General features: G+C 38.8%; 1 protein-coding gene across 4 annotated transcripts in view; it reads right to left on the bottom strand.

Annotated features, from left to right (window-relative positions):
• CXADR (CXADR Ig-like cell adhesion molecule) overlaps positions 1–22952 on the bottom strand; it is a 57170-nt gene that overhangs the window by 1149 nt on the left and 33069 nt on the right. Inside the window, exons 3-8 of one of the 4 annotated variants that reach the window (XM_057697746.1) lie at positions 21415–21619; positions 15251–15406; positions 14204–14326; positions 12846–12984; positions 11568–11751; positions 5826–6166 (exon numbers count right to left, since the gene is read on the bottom strand). In XM_057697746.1, coding sequence (XP_057553729.1) covers positions 6149–6166; positions 11568–11751; positions 12846–12984; positions 14204–14326; positions 15251–15406; positions 21415–21619 — 825 coding nt within the window. In that variant the 3' untranslated portion in view covers positions 5826–6148. Of the gene's footprint in view, positions 1–5825; positions 6167–7482; positions 11752–12845; positions 12985–14203; positions 14327–15250; positions 15407–21414; positions 21620–22952 lie in introns of those variants that run through there. The other 3 variants (XM_057697745.1, XM_057697747.1, XM_057697744.1) reach the window with 3 other exon arrangements.

Genomic DNA, 22952 nt, shown 5'->3' with positions numbered 1-22952 from the left:
AAAAAGTAGCTTGTGAAATGATCTCTGTGTAATAAACAACCGCATAGTGCTTTCACTTAAATCCCACAACTTAATGTGCCCTAACAACCCACTGTTTTAATACCTGTGCTCTGAAGTACCTCAAAAGAATGGGAAAAAACTCTGGGAAGCAATAGTACATATAACAGAAAAACAGAAACAACCCCTAGGTCCAAAAAATAAGGAAAAAATGAATTATGGAACATCAACTTAATAAAACATCATGCAGCTATTAAAATGGATATATATAAATACTCCTAACAATACGTAAGATACACATACAAGTATGATACAACACCAAGTTGAAAAAAGAAACTAATAGAGGACATCCACTTTAAAAAATAATATGTATAATTAAATATACTAGAAGAGAAACAAAACAGATAGGTTTTTGGTAGTGATGTCACTTGGGTGAAATATTTTAAAATTCATTTACTGTTGTTACAAAGCTGTCTTAACAAGGAAATACTTTTCCAAAATATTCTACCATCAAATCAGATGAAATCAAATTTAGAAGATGCAATGAGGTAAACATATTTTGGCATGGACATTTCTTCACTACTTTCCATTACTGGTAAGTATTTCTATAGAACACATGGAACAATCCCACACATTATAGTTGTACTGCTGCATGTCCTAAACTTTTAGGGATAATCTAAACATAAAAGAAATTTAATTATATGTAAATATATCGGTGCTGCTTTTGACTGAACAGTGATACAGAAATTGAGTACACCATTTCCTTTCTTCACGCTGAGTACTAGATCACGACTCTATAAACCTCAAATGTAGGGCAACCACAGATCTTACTGTCCAATCGGAGACACTTTCTAGAGCAAAAGGTCTACTGCTGTCTGTCTACAGTGAGATAACAGGCATAAGACAGAACTGTCTTGGGAAGACTGGGATATACTCACCTAATCCTATAAGATATGAGGCAAACATTGCTATTAGGACACAGTAACAATAATGCTGATGACAGCAACCACTGCTTACAGAGCACTGACATGTGCCAGCCTAAGCGCTTGACATGTCATTCCCAGAACAATTCCAGGAGGCAGGTCCTATTATCTTCATTTTATTGTTAAGGAAAAGGGGTATAGAGGTTAAGTGGTTTGTCTAAAGTCATCCAGATAGAACCAGGCAAGCTGTCTCCTAAACTCATTTTATAGCGTCACCCCGTCCGAAGTCCACCCAACCCCCACACCTACACTGACTGCTTTTAAAACCTAAATAAAATGTGTTCAATCAATGGATCCCTGTTGGGTATTTTTCTCTCCTACTAAAGCAGCAATCCCCTAGAAAAATAAAAATCCAAATGTGAGGAACAGAAACTCTTAAAAATACCAGAAAAGCCTTCACAACAGGAACAGAAAGATGGGGTCAAACAGCTCTTCCACAGTTTCCAGGAATACTCCCTCTTCACTGGCTGACAGCACTGGACTCCCACAAAATCAAAACTTTAATACCTATGTGTATAAAAACAGATGATTGAACTTGGTGTACCCCCCCAAAAATAATAAATAAAATTTAAAAAAATAAAAAAATAAAATAAAAATTAAGAAAAAAAACAAGAAAAACTTTAATACCCACACTTTCTCCCCCCTCATTTTTTTAATTCCTACTTAAGTGACGTGCCTGGTTGGGTCACTCATCTTTACCTACATCACTTCCCGAGTAATCTCCAACGTTTTCATGCTCGTGACTCCCCACGTTCTATTTCCAGCCCAGCCCTGACACGCCAGATGCATATATCCATGTGTCTCTCCAGCATTTCCATTAATACATATAATAAACTTCTCAAACTCAGTATGTTCCAAACTTAACTCCTTAGCTTAACTTTCAAACATTCTAAGAATCAGGGCTCCAATCTCCACTTTCTTTTCTGTCATGATCTATATTCTTGTGTCTTTAAAATCTTCATGCTTATGACAGCCACATTTTTATCTCCAGCCCGGAGTTTTCTGTTTAGGTCCAGGTTCATGATTCACCTGCCTATCATCCTGCATGGATTCAAATGAATTCTAAAAGACAGGTCTCACTGTCTTAATTTTCCACTCAGTTGTGCCAATTAAAAACCTAATATTCCCTCATTCCCCATTGCCAATCCAGTTATTAATTTTTTTAAGTAAGTATTCAGGACACACACACACACAGACACCTCTATATGTATTAAGTATTTCTAGAAGGATAAATAAGAAACTGATCATACTTCTCACTACATGCTCTTATACCTTATGAATTTTGTACCCCATGAATGATTACTCAAAAAATTAACAAAAAAATTTGAAGTTATGTCTCTTGAAGGGAATTGGGGACAGAAACTGAGGGCAACTGGGGACAGAAACTTCTCATGAGCGAGGTGATTTACATTTCACTCTGTGCCATGTGCACTATTTGAAACATTAAAAAAAAACTATTCATTTCACAACTATATAAACATGAAATATAGAACTTTAAAAAATGTTTCCCTGGAAAAATAGTTTCATCTTGTCAGCAAGATTCATAAGACAACCCATAATCACTTCATCAACTACTTGTTCACTTGACAAGCAGATGTGAGGTTAATAGTGTATTATGGTCACTCTATATTTGAAATAAAGGTAGTAGACTCCTGGGGGTGAGGATGGCGGCAACTGAGAACCACAAAATAACTATAGTGGCGTAGTTACTTAGGTGCTGATATTTTTATATACCACTAACAACTAAGCAAAAAAAAAAAAAAAAAAAAAACTGTTTGGGAATGTATTCCATACCAACTTTCACTATTTTATTAGTCCTTCTTCACAATTTCCAATCATCATTACTGTTACGTATTGAATTGTGTTCCCCCAAATTCCTATGTCGCAGTTCTAATCCCCAGTACTTGAGAATGTGACCTTAATTGGAAATAGGGTTCTTTTTTTTTTTAATAAATTTATTTATTTATATTGGCTGTGTTGGGTCTTTGTTGCTGTGCACGGGCTTTCTTTTTTTGTGGTGAATGGGACTATTCATTGCAGTACAAGTGCTTCTCACTGCCGTGGCTTCTCTTGTTGCGCAGCACGGGCTCTACGTTCGGGGGCTTCAGTAGTTGTGGCACTCAGGCTCAGCAGTTGTGACTCACGGGCTCTAGAGCACAGGCTCAATAGTTGTGACGCACGGGCTTAGTTGCTCCATGGCATGTGGGATCTTCCTGGAGCAAGGCATGAACCTGTGTCCCCTGCATTGGCAGGTGGATTCTTAACCAACCACTGTGCCACCTGGGAAGTCCCAGAAATAGAGTTCTTGAAGAAACAATTCGTTAAAATGAGGTCATTAGGATGAGTCCTAGTCCAATATGACTGGTGTCCTTATAAAAGGAAAATTAGGACACAGAGATAGACAGACACACAGAGGGAAGGTGACATGAAGTGACACAGATAGAAGACAGCCATCTACAAGCCAAGGAGAGAGAACTTCCCTCAGAAGACTCAGAAGGAACCAACCCTCGCCACCAAAAACCGATTAGAACTAATCAATAAATTCACTAAAGTTGCAGGATACAAGATTAATATACAGAAATCTGTTGTTTTTCTATACACTAACAATGAACTATCACAAAGAGAATTCAAGAAAACAATCCCAGACTTCCTAGGTGGAGCAGTGGTTAAGAATCCACCTGCCAATGCAGAAGACACAGGTTCCAGCCCTAGTCCGGGAAGATCCCACATGCCATGGAGCAGCTAAGCCCGTGTGCCACAACTTCTGAGCTTGTGCTCTAGAGCCCGCAAGCCACAACTACTGAGCCCATGCACCACAACTACTGAAGCCCGTGCACCTAGAGCCCATGCTCCACAACAGAAGCCACTGCAATAAGAAACCTGTGCACTGCAATGAAAAGTAGCCCCTGTTCTCCACAACTAGAGAAAGCCCGCACGCAGCAATGAAGACCCAATGCAGCCAATAAAAATAAAATTTTTTTAAATGGGCAGAAAACCTGAAAAGACACTTTTTCCAAAGAAGACATATAATGACGAAAAGACGTGCATGAAAAGGTAATCATCACTAATCATTAGAAATGCAAATCAAAACCACAATAGCTCTTCACATCTGTCAGAATGGCTATCATTGAAAAGTATACAAATTAATTTTAGGGAGGATGTGGAGAAGAGGGAACCCTTGTATATTGTTGGTGGGAATGTAAATTGATGCAGCTACTATGCAACACAGTATGTAGGTTCTTCAAAAAAACTAAAAATAGAATTACCATTGATCCAGCAATTCCACTCCTGGGTACACAGCCAGGAAAAATGAAAACACTAATTTGAAAAGATAAATGTATCCCAATGTTCAGAGCAGCACTATTACTAAATAACCAAGACATGGAAGCAACCCAAGTGCCCATCAACAGATGACTGGATTAATACAATGTGAGATATACACGCACACATATATATCATATATATATATAATGGAATACTGCTCGTCCGTAAAAAAAGAATGAAATTCTGCCATTTGCAGCAAAGTGGATGGACCTAGAGAATATTATACTTGGTGAGGTATGATATCACTTATATGCGGAATCAAAAAATAATACAAATGAATGTATATGCAAAACAGAAACAGACTCACAGATATAGAAAGCAAACTTGTGGTTACCAGCGGAAAGGGATGGGGGAAGACAGGGGTATGGGTTGGGAGGTACCAGCTACTATGTACAATATAAGCTACAAGTATATATGCACAGCACAGGGAAAGAAATACAACCACTGTTTTACAAGAAATTTAAATGGAGCATAATTTATAAAAATACTGATCACTTTGTTGTACACCTGAAACTAACTATACCTCAATTTAAAAAAGGGGGGGGGGGGGACACCAAGCCCTACCATCACCTTGATCTCAGACCTTCAGCCTCCAGAACTGTGAGACAGTAAATTTCTGGTTTTTAAGCCACCCAATTTGTGGTACTTGGTTGTGGTAGCCCTAGCATACTAATACAATTATACACAGAATTAATTATAAGTGCCTAGTCTATTTAGGAGATTGGTCATTTTAAAAGACCTGAAAATAACTGACATAATGTCATTTTTTAAAAATCAAAATCTTCTAAGATATGGTGCTGTATTTACCTAAGTAGCCCTCCCCAAATTCTGAAATATTATTGCTATATTCAAATTAGGCAATGATATCTAAGCATGTTAAGTTTTTTGGCCTCACTAAAGGTGTACTCAAACATTTCTGAAAGGTTGTGAAGTCCATGAAAAAAACATTCTACCACTAGCAACTAAGCATGGACACCAGTCACCTACACAGGGTTTCCTAAACAATTCAGAGATTCCGAAGTTGGGATGATTATTGAAACAACCTGGGAGAGAAACAGAGCCACTGACCTTACCCCAAACCTACTCAGAATCTCTGAGGAGGGTTTTAGACACATTTCTCCAAACTTCTCCATTTCTCTAGGTTTGCACAGCTTCAAACTCATCAATAAGGTATATTAAGCATGTTAGACAATTAGAATGCAAAAAGATTTTGTGCCATAAAGACCCATACTGGCAATGTTGGGGGCCCAGATGCACTCCTAATTTAACTTGAGTGAGGGGCAGGGGTGAGAATAGGAAAAATGACTCTAAGAAGACAGAGTGTGGACTGACACTTGCAGGGCAAATATGCACTGGGCAGGTAATTAAGGATGGGTTCCTCTCTGGCTGAGGAAACTGCATGTTCACAAAGGTATGAGACCATGGCCCCTTAGCTGTGGAGTATGGCTATCACAAAGCTGCACCTAGGGGTGTGGAAAAAATAAGCCACAGAGAGACGGAATGTTCATGACAGACCTTCCATATCAGGTTAAGATGATCTGGTTTTTTAATATGATCAGATTTACATTTTAAGACAACCAATCCACTAGGACTGTGGACAATGTAACCTGGGGAAAGTCAAGTCAAGACCGCGACGGCGTCTAGCACTTTGTTGGGGACGGACATCAGGTTTTCCCTCTGTAATTTCCTGTATCTCCTCCCACCTCTCTCTTTCTCCATTAGAGTTAGAATCTCCAAGCTCAGCAGTGAAACGAGAAGCGCAGTGATCGATTCCTTGATGAACTAGACTGAGATTTATTTCTCAGGTCTTCATTAACTGTGGAAATTCTTCTTCTGCAGTTACCTTAGGATGACTTTTTTTTCTATAAATAGTAATAAAATTTAGAAAAATCATTTAAGTAACAAAACAACAAATCGCATTTGAGTTATACTTCAGAAATATCAGCAAGAAAAACTGAGCTAAATTCCTAGCACTGGCTTCCTGATCTTTTCAGCTGCCTTGATTGTATTTAGAAATTACATTTGTTTATACCTTAGCCTTAAACTATTTTTATCAATATTTAACAACAGATTATTTTATATTTAATTTTGTCTCAATTTCAACAGTTTTGCCACATGGTACTTAATTAACCAGAAATATGATCTGGCCTTTAGAAATGCATGATTAAAATATGATCTAAATTAAAGGCATTAAATTATACTTAGTAGTTTCAGTCAGCATATTTTATTGTAATCTTGATTCTTTGAAAATGTGTATCACTATCAGCATCCCAGCAAACAGGGACAAATGCAAAGAATTTTCATCATTCTATCTCTTTAAAATGCTATCTCTTTAAAATCTTCCAACTCCCCTGTGATGTAGGTATTTTTATCCCCGTTTTAAGTGCCAGGAAACTGAAGCTAAGTAAAGCATCTAATAATAAGTGGTCTTCAGATATGTCTGACTCCAAAGCCTATGCTCTTCTTTCAACCTCCGAGTAGAAAACTTCACATTAGTATAAACCACTGGTTCTCAACTAGGGGTGGTTTTGCCCCGCTATCCCAGTGGCTATTTGGCAACAGTGGAGACATTTTTGGTTGTCACATCTGGGGGACGGAGGGCAAGAGTTACTGGCACCTTGTGGGTAAACACCAGCAACACTACCAAATAAACATCCTGCAATGCACAGGATGGTCCCCACAACCAAGACTCACCCACCCCAAAATGTTAAAAGTGAACTATAGTATAAACAAAATACTTCTCAAAACATCTTCTTACAAAAGCATTACTAACCCCATCCTGGTTTTTTTCTGAAATCAATGTTTAGAGTCGATGAAAATAGGTTTAAAGCATAACTAGATGTGTGTGCGTATATATTTAACACATAGATATATGTATGAACATTTTTAATTCATCTGAAAAAATCCTGAATTTAGACTTGCAAGTGACATGATCACAGAACTTTGGAGGTTTCAACCCCAAATACATTATGTTGTATACTGTCATATAGATGGCACAGGACTGGAGAAATTTCTATTTATATGTTTGATATGTTTTCCTTGATGTGACTGTTCTGATCTTTACTTTGTTTAATAAAAGATGCTTCAGGAAAGCACGGAGGAACAGCATACTGAAGCTTTATAAAGCAGACATTTCTTTTTAAAAAAAGGCACAATGAAGCCACACCATGAGGCAGAGAACTGCTTTCTTGATTTTATTTTAAAAGTATACAAGGTCACAAAACTAGAGCAAGTTTTTGGCTTTTTTTAAACCAAATCTTGTTCTTACAAATTTCAAAATCTGCACCATTGGATATTTAAGCCAGAAACCTGAAATACAAAAAGTCATTTTTGAAACTGACACTATCAATTCTCTACTTGCATATGTGAAGTGTCAGAATATTACTTCCCAGTAGTACATGTGTATTTGTCACAAAAATTCACAGTTAAGAGATAAGTGAATCAGTGAACTGTGGTTCTCTTAACACGTGTGTCATTAAATAAGTTAGTAGAAAACAGAGTTCTTTGGAGCTTTTAGTGTTCAGGGTCAAAACCAAACCCAACTGATATTCACCACACTCTGAAATTACAAAATAGTGTATTTTGTAAAACTGAATTTTAATGAACAACAAGAAGCCAAATGCAGCAAACATTTGCTGGTGCTACCATCTGCAAGGTAAAAAGAACCACAATTCACCAATTTATTTATTATTCTTTCCTGCTTCTATTAGGTAGAATTTGTGCTCAGTGACGGACCAGTTTAGTGTCAAATGAGTACGAAAATCTAACTACAGAACATGTTGCCTTTATTACAAGAATATCCAAAGGCATTTGAAATATTAAAACTTGCCCAGAACATTTATACTACTTAACACAGGAATATTATAAAGATATATATATATACATATATATAATATATAAAGTCACAAGCCACTAGAAAGTTAAAATTGTGCCAACATTTTCTACAAACTACTCCTTACATGACACATCAAAGCAGTAACCACAAAAAATACAGACTTGTTCTGTTCACGCTGGAATAAGGCATCTGAAAGCCCTAAACACTGTGGAGATGAAAAGAGATTAGAAAAAAAGCTTTAAACATTCATATAACTTCAAATTTACATGCTGCAACACACACAAAGAGAATAGTTAGTTAAGAAGCCGTACATTACAGAATTTGATATCCAACTTCATGCAATGAGTTCTTTTCATATCCAATCAAAATATTTCTTTGCCCCTTTACTTACTCCAAATTTCCAGAACTCAATCCTAAAAACTATCTTTTAAATAAAAATCAGGTATTAATTCATACTAATAATATTTGTTTCTTGAATTAACCTCCCCCAAGACAAACTCAGTCTGTGTTTCCATTATAACAACTCCACGGCAGATAGCCCAAATTTAAAGAAAGTTATTTGCCTGGAATAACTGGCCAGTTTAATCAATAAGGCTTTGTTTTTGTTTTTTACTGATATTTAGGAATATCAGTAAGTTTGCCACAAGAAAAAGAACACCTGTGATTTACATATTCAAAGCACAGAATTACATTCTCTATGATATTTCTTTTGAAGTTATCCGGCATAACGCAAAAAGATGGTGTCAAGTCTCTTCCGTATAAAGTGAAATAAAACAGTGCTGCTTTGAAGGTTCAGTGCTGTCCTTGACTGATGTTTGGCTAAACAGCAATTTTTGGTTGACTTGATTACCAACAGTAATTCTAGAACAAATATTTGATCTCCAGTTCAACGGAAACTACCAGTGAGAATTATTTAGGCAGTTATCAGTACTATCTGACTTTTGGAGTCACTGAAATTTACGAGTAGCTGGAGACATAAACCTAAAACTGAGTTCTGTCCTCTAAACTCAACCACATCCAATAGGTCACAACAGTATTTTTTTTTTTCTGAGCTTGTTTCTCAGGCTGCAGATGGTAATAGCCCAGAACTAGAAGGAAGCATTTCTGGAAGAGATTCTGCTTTATTCACAGCCAAATCCTAGACTAACTACAAAGTCTAATGAAAGGAAAGCCTTATATACGTCCACTTTTTGTAGTAATTTCTACTTACGATTGATAGCATAATTTTCATTATATGAAAACTGGGAATAGGGAAGAACAAAATTTTTATTAGCAATGTCTGAGCTGTTATTTATTTTATAATATCCTATAAATTTTATTCATATAAAACAGACCAAAGGTTTGGTATTCAAAAATAGTTATTGTTATAAAATCAGAAACACAGTCAAAGAGTGTAGAGGATGTTGAAATTTTAAAAACTTTATGAGTAACACAATCAATTAACTTGCATCTAAAAAGAACAGAACAGAAAAGAGGCAAGGTTGAAAGTATGAGGATAGAAAGATATCACAGTGATGCATTTTTAGGAACAGTACCTTCACCTCTAAGCACCTTTCAGGTGATAGCTTGCTCATAGGCACCAGAAATTCATAATAAAAACTAAATTACCCAAAAGGCACAGATGAAAATGTTAACACAAGTATAAAAGCAATATTCTGTAACGTTAAAAACCTATTTTTAAAAATGCTTCCACATATGTATAACTATACACGAATCCATTACACATTCAGCTTAAATTTACCATTAAAAAGTGTATACAATACTCTGCCTAATCGTAAATTCATGCCAACATTAATTCATAATGTAGCATCACCACCACAGCACCCAGAGATGAACAGAAACCAGCTCCCTATGAAAATCTAGGGAAAAGGTTGTAGAGCTAGTGAAATAATTTATTGCAGACCTTATTACTATAAAGAAACTGTTGGCTCATTCTACTAAATCCACACTCCCTCACAATCTTAAGGGAAATACAATAAGTTCACTTTCATCTACTTAAACAGTATTTAACACATTTGGCAGGTAGGAGTATTCCTTTTACTCCTTTTCCTTTCATTTCTCTTCTTCTTCTGTTTTTTTTTTCTTTTTTCCTTTTTAAAGATTAAGTCACTTCCACAAAACTAAGACAAACTTTTCAAAGCTCAACTTGATTTTCTGCAACTACACAGGTTGGCCATACAATAGTAACTGTACATCCTCCCAAGTCTGAAATACAGAATTGATAGAGGACACTTACTAGTTTAAAAATGTATTTCATCATTCTAAGTCTATGAAGAAAATTTCCACCAGGAACTGCATTCAAGAGGGTAATTTAAGATTACATTTCTAGAACATATAATACACAACACCATGACAAAAGCAAAACACTGAACCAGAAAAAAAAAAAAACATTAAATTTAGAACCAATAATTAGGGAATAACAATCTAAAATTGTCAAATAATAAATGAGTTATAATTTTTTCTTATTAGAAAAATATCATCTGAAGTGGAGGGCCAGCATTTACTTGGAAACTGCAAAATTTCCTTGACAGCAGATCACTGTTCTGACCACCACCACAGGCCTCAGGGCATTGGAACATTAATCAGTAAAACTCATCCTCAGGATTGTATCACTAGTGTCATTGTTATACGTGGCTGACAGCAAATTTTCTACATGAATCAGATAGATGCTCCTTTATTTTAGCAAACAAAAGAGCTTACTGTGTTCCTGCTGCCCACAACAATCTATTGATTAAATAATTAAGAAGTCATTTCATATACAAGGTTTATGAATTACTTGGAACTGGTGATTTCTAGAATACTGTAGTGTTTTCTAGTTATTGGAGACACTTCAAACACATTTAGAGTTTTCAAAGAAGCAAACACAAGAACGAACGTAAATGTATATAAGTAGTTTTGCTATGAATCTTTCTTTACCAATTTGGGGGTAGGGGCGGGGAGACACACTACTGGGTCATAAATTAATTGAAAAGAGCAATCTAAAAATAACAGCAGAAATTATAAAGTACCACTTTCAGATTATTCAAGTATCAATTCGGTGTGCACGTAAGTTCACCAATGTATTTCTTCACCTATGATGCCATATTCAAAGTGCCACATCTGACCTAAGTATTGATATTCAGAAACCTATAAAGTCAAGCTCTTAAAGGAAATATTATTTAGATGGTGCAATTTGTCCTTAGAACCTTAATGCCTTTACTATTTCAATATAACCAAACAGAACTTTTTGAAGTATTATTCTTACAGCTTTTGGTTAACTTTTATATATATATTTTGAGGCTGGTAGCAAAATTTAAAACAGGTGTTCATACTTCGGCAGGAGAGCACAGATGGAGGGTACAGAGGTTCTATACTATGGACCCATCCTTGCTCTGCGCCGGAATCATCACGGGTACCGCTCCCATCCTACTGAGGTTAGGAGCAGCTACCTTAGCAGTTGGGAGAGTTGGACTCTGAGGAGCGCGTTCAAAGTCTTCACTTGGGACTTGGTTATACTGAGTCTTGGAATACCCTTCCATGTTGGAAGGAGACATGGATCCCAGGGATGAGTGATTGCTGCCGATGTAGCTTCTGGCAGTGGACGTACGGCTCTTCGGAGGAGGCACATCTTCCCTTGAAAGCAAAGATCCCAACACACGTTCAAAGAACAAGTTTCTAAAAACCTAAAATATGTAAGCTATGAATCCTGGGTAGGGATGAAGGAAAAGCCTCTCTTTAAGCATTAAGTACGTAAAAGTGTGCGAGACACACAAAAAACAAGCACAGTAAGGCATAATGTCATGAACTGTGTATCTGTCCCAAATTTATCATTTACAGAGTTTCTACCTTCACACACAATGAAATGTGTTTTTTACAAAAATGTGTGATTCTATAACGTTCTTACAAAGAAGAAACTTCAAATATTTTCATATTCTAGTATCACTAATCAAGATAATCTGATTACAGTCACGTAACACGTTATGGTCAATAAAGCACTAACAACTACAGATATTTCTACCAAAAAAAGGGAACAAGATAAAATATCCTTTTTATTTTGAAAGTTACTCATCTTAAGACTTCAGCTGAAAACTTAACAGATTGAAATTTGTAAAAACTGAGAATTAGGCATAAGAATTTTCACACTAAGCACTGACAAAGAATATATATCTGAGCTACTTCTGTGCATTTAAAAAACAAAAGTACCCAGACCCACCAAAGGTTAATTTTCTGGGTGTTACTTTGATCACGTTATTATTTTTACAAGTTCTATAATCCAATGTGCACTTCTGGTTAAGATGTACTGGTTTAGAATATTTAAAAAAAATAAATAAAATCACATTACCAATGGTTCTATTAACTACCTATGTCACTTGATACAATCAGATCTTTAAAAAACAAAAAAACAGAAACAAAAAAAACACCTTAACATCTCCATTTTTTGAAAGCCTCACACCTGTACCTTATTGGGAGAAGGCAGACAGTCCTGAGACAAGCATTTTGCACTGGTTCTTAAAGTAGGGCCCAAAATGGGGGGGGGGGGCACCATGTAGGCTGGCTGGCTCCGCACACATGAAATAAGTAAACACTTTCAAATGTGTTGAGGGGAAGAGCTATAGCTTTCATCCAATTCTCACAGGGGCAAATGCTTCAGGTGGTTAAGAGAACTAATGCTTTAGTGACATAATAAATTTAGTATACATCAGTCAACTCCTGTGTCACTTAATTACCTGATATCATGATGAACTTCCTTTTCATATTTTTCTTCTCTGCGCTTTTTACGACAGCAAAAGACAATAAGACCAATGAGCACTAGTGCAAGCACAGTTCCTATAACAGCTCCTGCGATTGTCCCAGCTCTATTTGAAGCTAGAATAAGATGTTAAGAAGAAAATAATTAATAGTTAAAAAAAAAAAAAAACTTCCATCTAGTCATACTGAAGGTAATGATATACGACATATTGATTTCATTGCATATATTAACTGTTATTTATTTATTTATTTATTGGCTGTGTTGGGTCTTCATTGCTGTGTATGGGCTTTTTCTAGTTGCAGCGAGCGAGGGCTACTCTTTGTTGCGGTGTGTGGGCTTCTCACTGCGGTGGCTTCTCTTGTTGCTAAGCAAGGGCTCTAGGCGCTTGGACTCAGTAGTTGTGGTGCACGGGCTTAGCTGCTCCGAGGCATGTGGGATCTTCGCAGACCAGGAATTGAACCTGTGTCCCCAGCACTGGTAGGCAGATTCTTAACCACGTGCCACCAGGAAAGTCTCCCATATGTTAACATTTTTTTTAAATAAATAAACAAACTTATTTATTTATTTATTTATTTTATTGGCTGTGTTGGGTCTTTGTTGCTGCACACGGGCTTTCTCTAGTTGCTGCGAGCAGGGGCTACTCTTCCTTGTGGAGTGCGGGCTTCTCATTGCGGTGGCCTCTCCTGTTGCAGAGCACAGGCTCCAGGCGTGTTGGCTTCAGTAGTTGCAGCACATGGGCTCAACAGTTGTGGCTCACGGGCTCTAAAGCACAGGCTCAATAGTTGTGGCGCACGGGCTTAGTTGCTCCGTGGCATGTGGTAACTTCCTGGGGCAGGGACCGAACCCGTGTCCCCTGCGTTGGCAGGTGGATTCTTACCCACTGTGCCACCTAGGAAGTCCCTGTTAACTTTTAAGAGACAAATTAGTTAGCTTTTTCTGGTTCGGGGGAAAATCCACTAAAAGAACTTTCTTCTGAACTGTGTAATCTATTTCAAGGATAAAAACATTAAAACCACTCTAAAAGATTTTAATATCCACAGCTATCTTGGTTGGCATATAAAAATGTTCTTAATAGTTATACTGGCCAAATGTGGTACAAGAGTTAATTTGACAACTCTTGCCTCCTTAATGTCTCTACAACGATGAAGAAGGTTTTATTAATAAAATGTAGTACTTTTTTCCCCCATGAGTTAGAAAAGTTAGTAACCAAGCCATAGAGTGCTTTGCTCAAAGTTAGCACCGCCTTGCCCTTAATACACACCTGCCGACGGAACCAAAGGAGGCTGTGCAAAGATCACGGAAACAACATTATCACAGCAGAAAGAAGATACTTACGAGGAACAACATCCAGGAGCAGCAGGCATTGATCAGAGCCCACTCTGTTTCTGACTGTACAGCTGTATGTCCCAGAGTATTCGGTAGTAGCATTTTTTACAGATATAACAGATGAAGTCATTTCTACGGGAGGAAAGGAGTAAAGTAAGGGAGCAAACCCCATTTTTATAGAAACATACTGCTGAGTTCTTAGTAAAGGCAAACTCTACTTGGCTGACAATCCAGGTGAAAGTGAGAAAACTGAAGCCAGATACAGAACAAACTCGGCAAGACACATGCGTGTCTCCAGAATGCAAACAATTGTGCCTCTAGTTCACTTATACCAAAGCCAAGGGAATCACGATTCTTCAGCCAGGTACAGAGAGTCTCTGCTGAAGCAGAGCCACACTGATTATAAAAAATATTTCAAGCCACAAAGGCTTTTAAGTACAGCAGCAAGATCTGCAAAATGTATTTCATCTTCTCCAAGACAGAAGAAACATATAAGAGAAAGTTAGGAAGAGTCCTATTGTTCAGCCTCTTAGTCTGAAAAAAGAAACAGAGATGGAGAGAAATCCTACTTAAGATGGGGGTGGGGAGGGAGAGCATGGTAATCAGTTTGAATAACAGGTTAATTATAACATACAGATGAGTAATAAGGTGTAACCAATTTGAATCTTTGTGGTGTCACACATCTCATTTTGTTTTGTTTTGTTTTTACACACACACCATGGGTAAATAACCACATCTTCAACATGAATCCAGGCAAAACACTCAAGACCCAACTCTCGTAACTTTATGATATCGAACAGTTTCCATTAATATTAGGATCAATTAAAAATATATATACCCAAGAAACCAATTATAATATCCTAAATGGTGATCATTATAAAAATATTTCTTCAGTTGTCATTACAAAACACGACTAATTCCCACAAAATCCTGATTGCTCTGTCCAGAAAAGGGAAGCTATTTGGGGATTAAAAAATATACACACACATGCACAAACCCTCCTAGACCTAAGTCCAAATCAACGGCACACAATTCAAACTGTATCATCAGCAGTACCTGGTAGCCACGCGGTGGGCAGTTTCTGTGAGTCGGACAATTTTTGCCATTCATATTGTAATGGAAGTGAACCTTCTTTTGGTTCACATTTTAGTTTAAAGTCATTTCCAATTTCTTCTGATCCATCGATGTAACACCTTGTACCTGAAGGCTTAACTGAGAAAACGAAATAAGTTATAACTTTACACAAGAGAACGGAATGTATGTTTCTAATGATTAAACACACAGCACGTCGCACCACCAACTCAGTAGCAGGCGGTCCTGGGTTCACAGTGGACAAGACTGAAAGACTACAACAGGTTGCCAATGCCAGTTTACTCAGCTTGATTCAGCACAAAACAGGCAAGAGTGAGCTCAGGCAGGCAGCATCTCAGGTGCGGCTCTGTACCCCTGCATTCCATGGGGCACACCTGAAAAAAGCAAGGATGACGTGTGCTGGGGTACGTCAGACCCAAGGAAGCTTCTCCCTCCATTCCTAACCTATTCTTCTACCCGGAGCTTGACATGTAGTGCAGCCCTCAGGGAGTCTGTGGCCCTCTGGGAATCTGTGCAGGTCACATCCCTATGTGCTGTTAACTCGACATTCAGGGAGTTTATGATAAATTACGCTGATAAGAGGGACAGTTCACTTCGTGCAGAGAGCACCAATGACATTCCACATTTCCAGCAATCCAAAACCACCCAGAAAGCAGTGTTACAAAAAGGCAGATCTGAGGTTATATTCCAGGTCTCTCCAGGTAACTGTGTAGAGCAGCTGCTAACTCCATTACCTGCAACCCACCTCAACACTAGGTTAACACGTTGGCAGTTCATACTCTCTTACTGAATTGCATTAAGGCATACTGCAGTTCAATAAAATGAACCCATTTTAAGCCATACAATAAAATTAACCCATTTTAATCATGTGAGCTGATCACTTTCAACACTAAGCACAACTCCAATCCTCTCCCACGCGGGTTCCCTCATGCTAGCTGCAGCTGACCTCACTCCACAGTCCTGGTCCCAGACAGCCGCTGCTCCGGTTTCTATCGCTATAGATCAGCTCTGCTTCTTCGGGAGTCACGTGAATGGAATAACACAGCAGGTACTTTCGTCCTGCTTCTTTTACTCACTGTAAGGCTGCTGAGACTGATCCCGCTGGCCCACGTTATTGTATGTATAGGAGTCCATTCTTTCTTATGGCTGAGCTGGTCCCCACTGACTGTAACAAATTTGCTTCTCCATTCCGGTACGGATGAACACCGTTTCTTGTCTCAGGGCTTCTGCTAACGCCTAATTAGCTAAACTGACCAGGAGGAGGTGTGAAGTCTGTCAAAATCCTCCCAGGAGGCACTATGAGGAGTTGTGGCACGTCACTGGACAAGGGAGGGAGGGATTCCGAAGGTTCTGAGGAAAGTCTTCAAGAGGCAGAGATCAGGAGAAGTTTCTGAGGCAGGATTAGGAGAAGCGGGGGTTAAACTGGCAACCTGAGTACCCCGGTAAAGGATGAGTCATGCAAAGTGGGCCTGGGGGCAGCAGTGAGGAGACAGCAGCAGCCCACAGTTTACCGACACGCCGCAGCCTTGGCAGAGCAACATGCCCCATACACCCTGTACCCGGCTCTATCTGCCTCTCTCCTCCCAGTCTGATAAATGGCAGGACTGCTTTTTTTCTGTTTTCGTCTGACCTGATCTTCATTCTTTCAAGTCCTGGGTGGGCTTTTATTCTTTTACTACGAAGAATAAATGTGAATGCGTTTTAGTTTTGCACTATTCTGGACAATACTGCTTGAACACGCTTGTAGATTTTGGTATATGTTTTCCTTTCTCACATCAGGTAAGCGAATGTTTAACTCTGTAAGAAAGTGTCAAACTGTTTTCCAAATCTGGCTGACAGGGTCTGTCATACCCAGTGGGGCATCTTTAACTAAGGTTGTCAATCATGATCTCACTTCACACATTTCCTGATAATTCTTAAAGTTAACTGGATTTCTCCCCTTCGTCTGTTACTACTTGTACTTTTTAATAAGGATCAACAGATGCAGTTAACTGTGCTGTTGACTTTCCTAAGCATATCCGTTTCTTTTTCAGATTGATCAGTTGTCCCGGACACTACATCAACTGGACTTTTGAATCAGTTTTGCACATTATTTCATCCTCTGCATCTTAACAAAACGAGCCTTGTTCTCCATTTCTTCAAACTACCAATAAATCCTTTACTACACAAACTAGCAGTAAGTGGATATTAAAGCAATGCTTTTGGACATCAAACATCTGTTGGTAATACAGCATTCTAACCCTAAACTTCTTCTTTTCTACTGAAAATGTCCCCTTCCCAAACATACCCAATAATGGGCAGTTATTTAAAGTGGCTGTTCAGGAAATCAGGGCCCTGCTGAGTTTGAGATTTCAACATACTCTATCCACAACAGAACAAGATTTTACTAATACTGTTTCTGAGTGTCACTTAGGAGTGGCAACCTGCTTTCCGACAGCAGGAGAACGTGCAGGTCTTTTACGTGCCAACTCAACCTTTATAAAACAGGGAAGATGAACTCTTAATCCATGGTACTTTGCTGGACTGAAAGAAAGATAAAACCACAGAGGGAACAAAAGATAAAGTCTTACCCACTACCGTTTCTTTGGTCTGGGGGCTTCAGGATACCTAGCCGTTGTCCTCAGAACATTTGTCACCATGATCATTAGCAGAGCCAATAAATAGTCCTTCTCAGTTAAGGGTACATGACTGTCAACTTAAACTTGGTCAGTGTCCCACCAATTTAGTAATGCTGTGCTCCGTATCTCTGTATTATATCATAACCCCTCCATGCTAGTGGCCCACTACCTCAGTCTATAGGAAACACTCTAAATCTCTATTGGGGACAGAATATACTTTTATCATCATATTATCCATTCAGGAATAACATTTTCTGCTTGGTTCAAAATACCTTGACTCCTGGCAAAATCCATGCATAGATGCTAAAAATCAATAGGCAAAAATCTGAAGAGAAACAAGATATTTGCATAGTCTCAAAGTGGCTCCCCCAGTGGGATTATTTTTTAATCCCAGGGAGAGAAATAGTAATTTTATAGTGGCCAAACCTATCAGATAAAACTTAAACCAGGCGATCATGGTTAACAATAAGACAGGAAGACATCACGTGCCCCTTGACATCAACTGGGGACTAAAGAGATGTCAGTGCAGCATGGATCTTAGACTTGGCCCCAGCACAAAAGGGCATCATGGGAAGCTGTGAAATTCCACTTAGGCCTGTAGTTTAGTTAATATTATTGTTCCAACATTAATTTCTTTGTTTTGGTGGCTGTACTACGATTTTGTAAAATGTTAACATTAGGAAAAATTAGGCGATGGGTGTACTCTCAGGAACTTTCTGATATTTTTGCAACTTTTCTGTAAAACTAAAATTATTTCAGAATAAAAAGTGAAAAAAAAAATCGCAGTGTTGACTGAGTCCCCACGCATGCTGTTGCCAGGTGTTCTCGTGGTGTGGGTGCAGTCTGAGTGCACCACACACACCTAGGAAAGTTAACTGTGTGAGCTTTCCTCTGCAAAACCACCCAGTCTGTTTACCCCGAAAGGTCGCAATAATAGGCTTTTTCAGAGTTCCCAGGGAAGGTGCTGGTACTGTGTGGCCACCATATTAACCCTCTGTCAATTGCCTTCGTTATCACCACCCCCGCCCAGCTTCTTTACTGAGTTGCATCCACATGTGTTATCTGAAAGAGCATGGCGGGCCCTAGCAACGGAGCAAGGGATAGCAACACCCCCAAGCTCACACCCAGGCAGCTAACGGTCCACACAGCGCCCATGGCTCACTGAACAAGCTTTCATTACTCTGTGAACACCACGGTGGCATCTTTGGGTTTCCCACAAACAAATCACTGTATCACGCAGAGCCTGTAACAGTGAACCCAGTGAGAGCTCCACTGGACTGCCGCTCCGTCTGGTCCCCAGAGGACACTTTATGTAATCTTTCCTCCAGATTGTCTAAGCAGAATTTTCAGGAAAAAAGCAAACAAATTAAGCTTCTGTCCAGCTCTCATTTTCAAGAGAAACTTCTAGTGTTTTCTCCCACAGTGATGGTGACTCATCTGAAAACACGGAAGAGAGAGAGAAAGAGACTCTCCTCTGGCTCTGAGACAGCCTCGACAAGTCAGAGGATTAGTCATCCCCACTTCCCTCCAGCAACCACTGCCCCCTTTCTCCCCTCACCCCTCATTTAATCCCTCTCTCCCTCCCTGGTTTGACTTCAGCGCTTGCTTGGCCATGGTGATCCCCCAAAGAGCTAACAAAAGGAGTTACTGTGTCAGTGCTTCCCACAGATCCAGGCTGAGGACTAAGATGCCAGGGGTGTGATGTTTAATGTAGAAGACCACCCCTCCTGCCCGAGAGTCACCGTTGCTGCCTCATTGTGCCTGGCCAGAGCCTGCTCCTACGAGATCCCTCTGTCTGTCTCTGTCTCTCTCACAAACACACACACACACACATACGCGCGCGCGGTGTCTATACACATCTCTTCTGGGAACATTGCCAATCTCATTCCCCCCAGTGTACCTGTCCCCATCAAACAGGGATTCCACAATAAATAATTCTGATAAATATGTATAGTCTGCTTGGTACAGCATGAACCAGTTAAAATTCCATATATATCCTAACTCAGTGCATCCTGGAGAGCACTGATTAAAGAAGATATACTCAGGGTTATAATTCTAGGTATGCCTGGGCCTGGGATAAGAGTTCAGAGAAGTTATTAAACTTCACCTGCTTTCACATTTTATAAAAAAGAAAGGCAACTCCATGTTTGCTCAATGTAGACACAAAAGGCTAGAATTTCCAATGTTACCATATTCTTTTTTCTGTTTCCTTGTTCAGGTTCACCTGCTTTCATTCTACAGACATTCTGAATGAGTTCCTTAGCATGGAGTGCCTTTTACCAGGACCCCCTTGTGCACCTGTCAGCGATGTTGCCAGAAGACTGCCTTACCAACCAAGACAATCCCTGCAGTTGCCACTGGGCACAAAAATCCGCATTCTTATTCCTAGTCTCTACCTGCTCTGATATTCATTCTTTAGAAGAGAATGCTACTCATTCTGAGTCTGGAACCCAACACACTTAACCCCTGCTCAGTTTTCTAAAACAAAAGGAACAAAAAGCACAAGTTGATATGGGGGAGACTTATCCAGATTAGTTATTTCAGGGGTATGGGAGGCGATTCCAGCAGACTTTCCTACATAAAGTGGGTCCCCAAGTGTCCTCCAACTGGACACCTTGGGTCACAGGGGAATTTACTGTCCTAGAGTAGTGCTAGACAGTTGAGATTTTCTACATGGCAGCCATTGTACTTTTGGGTAGTACCACGGTAAGATTTTAGAAGTATATTTATGAACAATACCTTTCAGAGTTTCTCAGTTTGCAGGGGTGAAGACTGCTTGTGCGTGACCACAGAATCTAGAGAAGGATAATAAACTCTGCAGTCTTTGACCATTTATAAAGCAGTTGATAATTATCTCCTTCTTAACTACCATGGAGAGCTACATCCCAGTGGTCATCTGTCTAATCTCCTAACCCTAAGGATGAAAAACAGTGATACTCAGGGAGGTGAAAGGACTATCTGAGGTCTAGCGGCCTTACTCCAATTCAATATTCCAGCTACCACATTCCATCTCTTCTGTTCTAAATACTCCAATTACTCATCACAGAAACCTCATCTATCCTTTGGGAAATGCAGTTTGAAAAAGCACACATCATAATTTTGAGTTAAATGAGACTGCAAAGAGATTTAATGATTAAATTATTTTTATGTTTCAAAAATGTAGGCTGAGGCCCAGGAAATGAAGAGGTTCCATTTAATTCTCAGGGCAAACCTGAGAATAATGCGAAAAGCCTGGATCCCCTAACTCCTGCCTTAGGGTTTTCCTCCCATATCACAGGACTCCTTCGCTTACTTTCAAATGAGTTCATGAACTTCACAAAGAAGTTGGTCACTTATTTTTACTATCCAAAAGATATACATATGGTAGATGTCTTATGCTTTTTGAGGACATTAGAATTATGTCAAGTATAATTACTCTAAAAACCTAAGCTTTGTGTCACATAAATGCTGCTACTATACTACTGTGACTACCCACCCTGTTAATAAGTAGCATTAATACAAATAACTTACCCAGAACTATCAGCTGTATCTTCTTATTTCCAACACCAGGAGCCTTCTTCACTTTGCACTGATATGTGCCAATATCTGACAACTGTAAATTTGTTACATTTATTGACGCATCACCAGATTTGAGATCAGCACTTGTAAAATGCACTCGTCCTTTCAGATCTTGATAGTAGTCATCATAAATTTTGTCTCCGGAATATAAAATAATCTAAAAGAAAGCCAGAATAAGACAAGGGAAAAACCAGCAAGCAAGCAAACTCTCTGTCTCATTAAAGGTGCTCTGGATACACCATGGTACTGTAGGGTCCAAAAAGAGAATAAGAACACAGCATCATGAGGAATTGACAATTATTCAAATCACAGGTTAAGAAAATGGAAAGAGATCAACATAATCCTTGAGTATGGCCACGCAGCATCATTTTAAATGGGGAAACCAAGACCTCCACATGATTAAGTAATGCAGCCCTCTATCAGAGAGCCATTTGGTGAGACCGCACAAGAGCATGGATTTGTGAATTCTTACACGCTCTATTTTTCAGCTGCCTCAGAGGATGCAGTATGCCAATTAACCGTATAAAATCAGGTACAATCCACCACCACTACTCCCCTAAAGGGGCTTATGATAATTTACCTGTGGAACTTCAGAACAAAAAATGACAACATTTTTTTGTCTTAATATACTAAGTTGGAAGCACTTGGAGGTTCCAGACTCTAATAGATAAAAATAATAAACCTGTTAAGATGTGTGTGCTCAGTCAGGTTAACAGGATCCTCCAATAAATCTTCTGTGACTGAGAATAAAGACCTTTCTTAATTCCACTGAGTTTTCTGAACCACTGTTATGTTGATGGAAATAACTAAAGGCTAGATTTGGAGGGAAAACAAATTCTGTTAAACTTGTCTTGGAAAAGAACTATAATAGTCATCTCTAACTACTGTTAAAATCGATGTAACACACTTTTTAATTTTTCATTCGCTAATAAAATCCTTCATTCTGGCCATCTGAGACCCCAAAGGGCCAAAGAGCAGTGGTACCAAATTCAAATAATAATCAGAAAAGACAACTATAGTCTACATCCTGAAAATAATTTTTTATCTGATGTTTATTATGAACAATAAGATTGGAATCAGTGTTATCTGTAGGAATTTCTCCAGGACACGGACTTGGGTTCTTCTATTATCACCTCCCCTACCATGCTGACCCCACTCCTAATTCACTAAAGATCTTTTGCTTATATATTAAGTGTCTGCATTGAAGACACACTCACTACTGGCTTGCTAAGTAAATAAAAGAAGCAGCTGAAGGATCCACAGCTGATTTACTCTGTAAACACCAGCCATCACTTTATTTGCTCCATCTTCTCCCCACACCCACTTGTAAACAGCAACACTGAGAACTTAAACTATGTGTGGTGAAAAGTCACAAAGTTCAATCCAGCGTACTTTCAATCCCTCGTTTTGCTACCCACGCACTGTAAGTAGTCTTTCAAGGAGGGCCTGACAAATAAAATGTGTCTCCACCGTCTGTCATTTTTGTAAAC

The sequence above is a fragment of the Hippopotamus amphibius genome, chromosome 10, assembly GCF_030028045.1.
Source record: "Hippopotamus amphibius kiboko isolate mHipAmp2 chromosome 10, mHipAmp2.hap2, whole genome shotgun sequence".
Taxonomy (NCBI): Eukaryota; Metazoa; Chordata; class Mammalia; order Artiodactyla; family Hippopotamidae; genus Hippopotamus; species Hippopotamus amphibius.
Note: the sequence above shows the minus strand (reverse complement) of the source record. Positions and strands in the feature narration are given on the sequence as shown.